At 52.8% G+C, this 10,000-nt stretch overlaps 1 protein-coding gene across 1 annotated transcript; it reads left to right on the forward strand.

The window, feature by feature from the left end:
* Window positions 1-526: 526 nt before the first annotated feature.
* LOC120299582 (DNA-binding protein RFX2-like) lies at window positions 527-6,595 on the forward strand (the record flags this gene model as incomplete). Its single annotated transcript, XM_039324534.1, has 6 exons — window positions 527-574; window positions 1,988-2,137; window positions 2,903-3,111; window positions 4,351-4,504; window positions 5,906-5,948; window positions 6,061-6,595. Coding segments are annotated over 6 exons (699 nt in total), but the record flags the coding sequence as incomplete, so codon positions are not given.
* Between the last annotated feature and the right edge of the window lie 3,405 nt (window positions 6,596-10,000).

Genomic DNA, 10,000 nt, shown 5'->3' on the forward strand with positions numbered 1-10,000 from the left:
GCGCTTGGCACAACAGAGGAGAACCAACCCACCAGGAGCAGAGTCAGCCGTCCGTCTGCGTTTGAAAGACAAAATCCGCTCTTTCGAGGACAGGAAAGTCCACATTTTGGACAGAGAGGACCGCTGGCTTGAGAGAGGCATCCAAGAGGGCATCTGGGTCCAAATTGAACAGCCCTCTCTCTCAAAAAATGGGGGGGGGATACGACAGCGTCTATCTGCAGTCTACAACACGATCCCTTCAGCAGCTCCAAGAAAGCTCCACACCCCTTTGCACCCCTCAGGTGACCCTGAGGACACAGAGATAAACCTCCAAGTGGCCTCAATGACTCTCTAAAGGAAGGCAAATGACCAGCTGTCTGCGAGGAGTATAAATCCTTCCCTTCCCCACCATCCAGTCAGAGCTGAAGAAGCTTCTGGGATGAGAAGGGAAACGTCTTCAAAGGAAAAACATGAGCCAAGGTGGCGCAGCAGGTAGAGTGCAAGTACTGCAGGCCACTTTAGCTGACTGTGTTCAGCAGGTCAGCGGTTCGAATCTCACCGGCTCAAGGTTGACTCAGCCTTCCATCCTTCCGGGGTAGGTAAAAGGAGGACCCAGATTGTTGGGGGCAATGTAAATATATATATATATACATTGCTTACTGGTGTACACCGCTTAGAGAGTGCTTGCACTTAAAGCGGTATATAAGTCTCATAAATAAATAAATAAATAAAATAAAAAACAAAGAAAGTCCTGGGAAAAAAGCACCTCTGGGACCAGCCCTAAAGGCTGGCTTGACCTCTGCAGCTGTAGCCCCTCCGACACGCAGTAGCACAGTAGAACACGTGATCACAGCCTCAATACATTGTTAAATGTATTATTTTAACACAGGGTAACTCTGGGCGCCTTACAACATTACCGAGATAAAGCTATACAAAACCTATAGGCCACATAAATAAAATACTATAAAAGTCCAAGCTATTTCCCAAGGCGCCCGAAGGCAGGACAAGAAGCAACGGATGGAAACTAAACAGGGAGAGAAACAACCTGGAACTAAGGAGAAACTTCCTGACAGTGAGAGCAATTAGCCAGTGGAACAACCTGTTGCGGGTCACCACCTCCGATATACACAACATAAATATGACCCCCCCCCCCAGAAAATTGCATATACCCACATATATTCTATGACACAGAGTAACAACACAGTGTAGTTCGGATATATACATATACCAAAAAGAGAAGCAACCTAGAACTAAGGAGAAACTTCCTGACAGTTAGAACAATTAACCAGTGGAACTCCTTGCCTCCAGAAGCGGTGAATGCTCCAACACTGGACGTTTTTAAGAGACTGGACAGCCATTTGTCTGAAATGGTCTAGGGTTTCCTGCCTGAGCAGGGGGTTGGACTAGATGACCTCCAAGGTCCCTTCTGACATTATTATTATTATAATTATCATCATCATCATCATCATTATCATTACTATTATTATCGATCATCGCACAGTCAGCCAGATGTTCAGACTGGATTTGGCATTTTGTCTACCTATCGAGTCCTTACCCAGGACCTGGGATAGGCAGATGTGGATGTTTGATGGTATTACAGGTATCGTCGCAGGATGGAAGCAGTTCCTAGTAAGGCCGCCTTTTGCAATTGACTAATAGCGAATTTGTCAATGCCGATGGTGTTCAAGTGGTTATTATTATTATTAGGAGTGAGCTGAGATATATTACCGATATTATCAACCACCCCGTATTTAATACGCACGAGCCGTTTCTGTTGACCACAAATTTATCTAATCGCCCACATCCAAAGCCGAAGATTCTTTTCTCCCCCCCCCCAATCTTGGGCACACAAAAAAAAGTTTCTTTTGAATTATAATGTCAATTTTAAACATCCTGGCCGGGGGGGGGGTTCGTGAGGGTCCCTTTGCTGGTTGAAAGGAGCCCCCCCGGGGCCCCTCCCTGTCCCCCGCTTCCCACCCGGGGCGCCTGACGCTCTCTCTTCCCCCAGGTGAGCGTAGTGAGCGCCTTTGCTCAGACCCTGCGCAGGTACACCTCTCTCAACCACCTGGCCCAGGCCGCGCGGGCCGTCCTCCAGAACACCTCCCAGATCAACCAGATGCTCAGCGACCTGAACCGGGTGGATTTTGCCAACGTCCAGGTCCGTCCGGGTCTCGGGGTCTCCCGGGGGTGTGGGGGAGCAGGGAGGCGGGGCGCCTGGTGGCCCCGGGCACACCGCTGGGTGGGATCGTATTCCGGCGCGCCTGTCGGATGCCCCCTCCCCCGAGACTTAAAATTTGAGTTTTCTTTGGCACAAATGTTGAGAATGTTGAAATGAGGGTAGGGGGTCCTGGGTGGGAGCGTGGGGGTGCTCTTGCGGACGTTTCGTGACCCAGACAGGTGACCCCATCCATGCTAGTGAATGTGGGCCGCTGTCCCCCTCCCCCTCCTCCCTTCTAGCCCTGATGATGCTACCTAGTTGGGTAATGAAAAGTCTGCAGGAAAAGCACCAAGCTCAGAGATCACCCAGGACCCCACTGTCTTGCTCCTCCTCCTCCTCCTCCTCGTCTGCTTCCTCCACCCACCCACCCCTTCTAGCACTGATGACGTTACCTAGTTGGGCCATGAAACGCCTGCAGGAAAAGCACCAAGCTCAGAGGGCACCCAGGGCCTCACTGTCTTCCACCTCCCTCCCTCCTCCTCCTCTTCCTCCTCCTCCTCCTCCTCTTCTGCTTCCCCCACCCCCCCCCTTCTAGCACGGATGACGTTACTCAGTTGGGTCACGAAACGCCCGCAGGAGACGCACCGAGCTCAGAGGGCACCACGTTCAGGGCTCCCTTTGGCCCTGAGCCACAGGTCTCTTCTTGAGCTTTCAACCTTCTCTGGGTGTCTCCCCCCCCTCCCTCCCCCCCTCCCCCCATGGCAGGAGCAAGCCTCCTGGGTCTGCCAGTGCGAAGAGGGCCTGGTGCAGAAACTGGAGCAGGATTTCAAGGTGACGCTGCAGCAGCAAAGCTCCCTGGACCAGTGGGCCAGATGGCTGGACGAGGTGGTCACCCAGGTGCTGAAGCCGCACGAGGGCGCGCCCAGCTTCCCCCGGGCGGCCCGGCAGTTTCTGCTGAAGTGGTCCTTCTACAGGTAAGGCCCCTGCCTCGCCCCCCCCACCCCCCCCCAGCCCTTCCTCCCCCGAGGACCAGAGAGCCCTGCGCCCCTGTGGAGAGACATGGACCCGAGGGGGCAGCGAAACTGACCGGTCCTGCAGTCTGATCTGCTGGCTTTCTACTTGCGGAGGACTCCCTTACTTGGAAGAGCCTGTCGTTGCGCCGTTCAGTTGGAACCCCTGCCCACACCCATGGATATAAATACGCACACGCGCACACACAAATGATGATAATGCATTAGTTGTAGTGATGTGACCTGGTTGGGTCATGCAACATTTGCAAGAAACGGCCAAGCTCAGAGAGCACCAAGGACCCCACAGTTCTCCTCCTCATCTTCCTCCTCCTCCTCCTCCTCCTCCTCCTCCCCCTCTTCCTTCTCCTCCTCCTCCTCTTCCTCCTCCTCTTCCCACACACCCCTCCTTTCTAGCACTGATGCTGTTACCTAGTTGTATAATGAAACAACTGCAAGAGAACCACCAAGATCAGAGAGCACCAAGGATCCCACAACTACTCTTTCTCCTCCTCCTCCTCCTCCTCTTCCTCCTCCTCCTCCTCCTCCCCCTCTTCCTTCTCCTCTTCCTCCTCCTCTCCCCACACACCCCTCCTTTCTAGCACTGATGCTGTTACCTAGTTGTATAATGAAACAACTGCAAGAGAACCACCAAGATCAGAGAGCACCAAGGATCCCACAACTACTCTTTCTCCTCCTCCTCCTCTTCCTCCTCCTCCTCTCCTCCCCCTCTTCCTTCTCCTCTTCCTCCTCCTCTACCCACACACCTCTCCTTTCTAGCACTGATGCTGTTACCTAGTTGTATAAAAACAACTGCAAGAGAACCACCAAGATCAGAGAGCACCAAGGACCCCACAACTACTTTTTCTCCTCCTCCTCCTCCTCCTCCTCCTCCTCCTCCTCCTCCTCCCCCCCCCCGGTGTACCACTGATGCTGTTACCTCGTTGTGTAATGAAATATCTGCAAGAAAACAGCCAAGCTCAGAACTCTGAGTTCAACCCTACAAATATTCCCTTCTATCAGCGCGTGCGCGCGCACACACACACACACTTTGCTTGCAGAGAGACCTTCCCAGAGCAGAAACAGTCCCGTTTCTCTTCCAAAACCAGGATGGGGCCTCTCCCCCCCCCCACCCCCCCACCCCGTCCCACCCACCCCCCAGCTCTCAGACTCAGCTGCCGGACCCTTCTTTTTTTCCCCCCTCAGTTCCATGGTGATCCGCGACCTCACCTTGCGCAGCGCCGCCAGTTTTGGCTCCTTCCACCTGATCCGTCTCCTCTACGATGAGTACATGTTCTACCTGGTGGAGCACCGGGTGGCCGAAGCCACGGGGGAGACGCCCATCGCCGTGATGGGAGAGGTGAGCGCTGGGCACGGCTTGCCAGCAGCCGCGCAGGGAGCCACCAGAATCCTTCTGGTGGCTGGGTGAATAACGGAGCTGGAGGGGACCTCGGAGGTCTTCTAGTCCAACCCCCCGCTCCAGCAGGAGACTTTATACCAGTGGTTCTCAACCTTTTTAATGCCGCGACCCCCCAACCGGTCGTAAGCCGAGGACGACTCCACCGGTCGTAAGTCGAGGACTGCTCGACGGGTGCAGCGCAGTTTGCAGAATGGGATTTTTGGCGGGCTCAGCAGGGCAGAGACAGCCTGGACCATTCCTATTGGCTTTGGAAAGCCAATCGAATCAGACTCTATTCAAGAGAGTCTCTTCTATTGGCTTTCAAAAGCCAACAGAATAAAAGGGAGTAGCACAGCTAAGGAAAAGGGGGGAAAAATGGTGGACTGCGTTGTTTGGCGACCCCCGTGAAATGGTCGTTCGACCCCAAATGGGGTCCCAACCCACAGGTGGAGAACCACTGCTTTATACCATTCTGGACAAATGGCTGTCTGGTCTTTCCTTAAAAACCTCCAGCGATGGAGCACCCACAACGTCTGAAGGGGGAGCAAGCAGGGGGAGCCGCGTTCTCCTTCCTGCTTCTGGGCAGGTGGGTTGGCGGAGTCTCTTGCAGGACAGTAATCATGGCTGGGGAGGCCTTTTGGGGTGGGGGAAGCGTCCCCCCCCTCCATCCCAAAGGCTGTCAGAAACCCAGAGAAACGCATATGGACAAAAGCAAGGTGGACGGCCAGCCAGCTGGATGATTCTCCCTCTTTAAAACTATCTGCCCAGAGGGAGTGGAAACACCTTCTCCCTTTCTGGAGAGGCCTGCTCAGTTCAGGAAGACCCCCCCCAACCCCCTCCTCACCCTTCGGCCTCCCAGTGCTGGCTTTGCACCGAGACAGGAATCTGAATTTGCTCTAGTGCAGTGGTTCTCCACCTGGGGGTCGGGACCCCATTTGGGGTCGAACGACCATTTCACGGGGGTCGCCAAACAAGGCTGTCTGCCATTTTTCCCCCCCTTTTCTTTGGCCACGGCCCTGGCACCCGGTGATGTATAAGTGGTTGGGGGTCACCACAATATGGGGAACTGTATTATGGGGTTGCGGCATTAGAAAGGTTGAGAACCACTGCTCTAGTGGCCCATATCTGGCGCTCGGGTGTCGCATGAGGGTGGAGGGTCGTTTCCGAGCTGGCGGGTCGGTTTCCGAACGTTTCGTTCCCAGGCTAGGCAACGTCTTCAGCGGCGTTTAGGGGGTGTCTGTGTCGTTGTTCTTCGTGTGGTCAGTAGGCTTTGTGATGGGTCAGCTGTGGGTGCGTCAAAGTGAGGGACTTGCGATGGGCCTTGGGAGCCCCATTGAACCCCCGTCGTCTTCTCTTTTCCAGTTCAGCGACCTGGCCTCCCTGTCTCCGGCTATGCTCGAGAAAGGTACGGATCCTCTGGCCCTCCTCCATGGGGAGGCCTCTTCCCAGTCCGTTGGGGAGCTTTCTTCCCCCATTCTCCCAGGTTAAGGCTGGGCCTATCTTTCTCTTTCCCGCAGACACTTTCGGCGCCCTAGGGCACGAGGCCGGAGCTTGCAAGCCCCAGGTGAAGCGCGAGCACAGCGACCCCGGCCCGTCCTTGCAGGAGATCTAGCCTCCGGCCGATGGGCAGGTCCTGTGCCCCTCAACCCCGACTCTGCCGAGAATGCCAAGGCTTTCCGAGTGATGCCCTGTGAGGACTCCCGGTCCTTACAGATGACGTTGTGCCTCTTGATTCCGTCTCGTGTTTACGGGTCTTCGCCAAAGACGGGCCGGTGTCCAGCAAAGACAGAGAAGGTCCTCGGCAGTCGGCCCGGTCCTTCTCTTTGCAAGGGCCCCCGGCCAGCTCTCCTTCACCCACCCCCAACCCCCGTCCTCCCTCCTGCTCTTTCTCTCTGCCTTAACTGACTCCACTCACCGAGGGGAAAACCTGCCGAGGTGCCACTGTGATCCAAGTCTATACGTGTCAATTTTGCGCCTCGTGAGAGAAAGGGGGGTTCGTCCGGCGTCCTCGCCGACTCTTGCTAAATAAATTGACACTGTGGCCAATCGTGAGCATGCGTCATTGTCCTTGAATCTCTCTTTGCCTGTCGTCGCACGCAGCTAAGTACCGTCTTCTCCTGGGCCCACATGGGTCACCGCTGGAGGATGGATACTCTAGGACAGGGCTTTTCAACCAGTGGTACAGGTAGCACTTGTGGTACATTGGCACCTGGCAGGTGGTACGCGACCATCCTAGAAAAGTGGTAGCAGGGGAGCGGAGCTTGATTGAAGAGTTGAATTAAAAAGAAATAGAGGCTGCTGTGCATGAGTTCTCTCTTTCTCTTTCCTCTCCCGCTCTCTCTCTTTCTCTTTCTCTCTTTCCTCTCTTTCTCTTTCCTCACCTTCTCTCTCTCTTTCTTTTCCCTCTCTCTCTCTTTCTCTTTCCTCTCTCTTTCTCTTTCCTCTCTCTCTTTCCCTCTCTGTCTCTCTTCCTCTCTCTTTCTCTTTCTCTCTCTTGCTCTCTTTCCTCTCCCTCTCTCTCCATCTCTCTTTCTCTCTCTCTCTGTCTCTCTCTTTCCTCTTTCCCCCTCTCTCTCCCTCTCTCTCTCTCTCTCTCTCTCTCCCTGTCTCCGATCTTCTGCTCACCTGGCAAACCGGCTTCAGGCTCTTCTCCAACAAGCTGACATACATTATTGGGCTGGCTCTGTCCTGCCCTTCCTGCTTCCTGCAGAGACGCAGCAAAGGGAGGAGCCCCGCCCAATAAGCTTGTCAGCTCGTCAGAGAACTGCGTGAGGCCACTCTCTTTTTTACACACACACATGCGGCTCTGGAGCCGCGGGTTGCCAACTGGTGCTCTAGGACGGTGTTTTGCAACCTGAGCAACTTGAAGATGGTGGACTTCTGGGAGTTGAAGTCCACCTATCTTTAAGTTGCTCAGGTTGAGGAATACAGTTCTCGATTACAACTTACAAAAGTTCATGTAGCGACCGTTCAAATGGCACTGAAAAAAGCGGCTTACAATTGTTTTTCAGACTTATGACCATTGCAGCATTCCCCCCCCCCCATGGTCACAGGATCAAAATTCGGACAGTTGGCAGCTGACTCATAGTTATGACGGTTGAAGTGTCCCGGGGTTACATGATCCCCTTTGGTGACCTTCTGACAAGCAAAGCCAATGGGAAAGCCGGATTCACTTAGCGACCGTGTTCCTCACTTAACAACTGCAGTGGGTTCACTTAACAATGGCGGCAAGAAAGGTCATAAAAATGGGGCAAATGTCGCTTAACAAACATCTTGCTTCGCAACAAAAATGTTGGGCTCCATTGTGGTCGTACGTCGAGGATTACCTGTACTCCTAGGACAAACAGCCACTCGACGGGAAGAATGGCAAAGCCGTCTTCCTGCAGGCACACTTCCCAGAATCCCCCAGGTTGTCGTGGTTGCGCCAGGAACCTCCTGTAGTTCTCCCAATCCTCAGCAAGCTGGAAACACCACAACCCTGGCAGGCAATGGTTAATCTGGCTGAATGTGCACAGGGACGTCTGTGTGAATCGGTGACCTATTTACAAGTTGGGTCTGTCTCAACTGCACACAGCTTTCAGTTGTGGGTGTGCAAGTATAGCCGAAAATGGGGACAACAAAGTTTTGAACCTGGTGATAAATGCAGCAACAAAGCGGCATACAAAATATTTATTTTCTTGGTGTAGATTCGTTCATTCGTTCATTCAATAATTGAGATAATAATTTAAATGATTTAAGCAGCCCCAAATAATTAAACTTTGAGCCGTGATGGCGCAGCGGTCCGAATGCAGCATTTGCAGGCTGACTCTGCCCACTGACTCTGCCCACGGGAGTTTGATCCTGACCGACTCAAGGTTGACTCAGCCTTCCGTCCTTCCCAGGTCAGTAAAATGAGGACCCAGGCTGTTGGGAGCAAATAGGCTGACTCTGTAAACTGCTTAGGGCTGTAAAGGCAGCGTGAACTGGTATATAAGTATTGCTATTCTCTCCCTCCTTCCCTTCTTTTTCTCCATTTTTCCTTTCCCTCCTCCCTCCATCTCTTATTTCCCTTCTCTTTTTCTCTCCCTCTTCTTTCCTCTCCTTTCTTTTTTCTTCCTTTCCTTCCTTCCTTCCTTCCTTCCTTCTCTTCCTTCCTTTCTCTTGAAAGAACCGTGATGGCACCGTGGTTAGAATGCAGCATTGCAGGCTGACTCTGCCCACTGCCAGCAGTTCGATCCTGACCGGCTCAAGGTTGACTCAGCCTTCCGTCCTTCCCAGGTCAGTAAAATGAGGACCCAGATGGTTGGGGGCAAATAGGCTGAGTCTTTAAACCGCTTAGTGAAGGACTGTGAAGCAGTATATAAATCTAAGGGCTATTGGTAAGTGTGAAGGGAGGGAGGGAGGGAGGGAGGGAAGAAAGAAAAAAGAAAGAAAGAAAGAAAGAAAGAAAGAAAGAAAGAAAGAAAGAAAGAAAGAAAGAAAGAAAGAAAGAAAGAAAGAAAAAGCTGTGGTGGCACAGTGGTTAGAATGCAGCATTGCAGGCTGACTCTGCCCACTGCCAGGAGTTTGATCCTGACCAGCTCAAGGTTGACTCAGCCTTCCGTCCTTCCCAGGTCGGTAAAATGAGGACCCAGATTGTTGGGAGCAAATAGGCTGATTCTCTAAACCGCTTAGAGAGGGCTGTGAAAGCGCTGTGAAGCAGTATATAAGTCTAAGTCCTTATTGCTATTGATATGGGTGGCATATCGAATGGATGGACGGGTGAATGAATCTTCCATAATATCCCTGGGTGGCTCGCATCATCAACCCAGGAAATAAAAACAAGGCCAGAATATTAAAGCCCTCATGCATGGCAGTGCCATCGCACTCCCACGCTGAATGCCCCTGGGCTGGGTCCAACTCTCACCCTGGCACAGCCAGTCAAGGCCAACCAGCGGCCACCGGATTAAAGGCACTTATTCCTCCGATGTTCTTTGAAACATCCCCTGAATGTTAAATATATCCCACTCCCCAGATGTGGTCAGGAAGCAGCTGGGCAGCCCCCTCCTCTGGGAAACTTCCATTTGGATGCCTACACCAATCCAGGGGTTGGACTAGATCAGGGTTTTTCAACCTTCTCACCCACTGTACCACTTTTAGGATATGGCAACATCCGAGAACCACCAGTCGCCTAGCAAGGGGTCAAAAACTTGACCCAAAAAAAAAAAGGAAAAAAATGATGAAGTACAGGTAGTCCTTGACTTACAACAGTCCATTTAGTGACTGTTTGAAGTTACAATGGCACTGAAAAAAAGTGCCCCCTAAGGCACAGCTGAGCAAGACACCTGCCTGCCCGCCCACCCGCGCTCTTCCTCCTGTCCGAGGTTTCCATTGTTGTGAGCATTTCTGTTGGGGATTGGCAGTGTGGGGGGGTGTTTGGTTTTTATTCCCCCCATCTGCTGGGTGGTTGCAGCAGGTTTTGGTCACTTCACATGACCT

This window comes from Crotalus tigris, unplaced genomic scaffold (genome assembly GCF_016545835.1).
Source record: "Crotalus tigris isolate CLP2741 ecotype Arizona unplaced genomic scaffold, ASM1654583v1 scf7180000024302.2721777, whole genome shotgun sequence".
Lineage (NCBI taxonomy): Eukaryota > Metazoa > Chordata > Lepidosauria > Squamata > Viperidae > Crotalus > Crotalus tigris.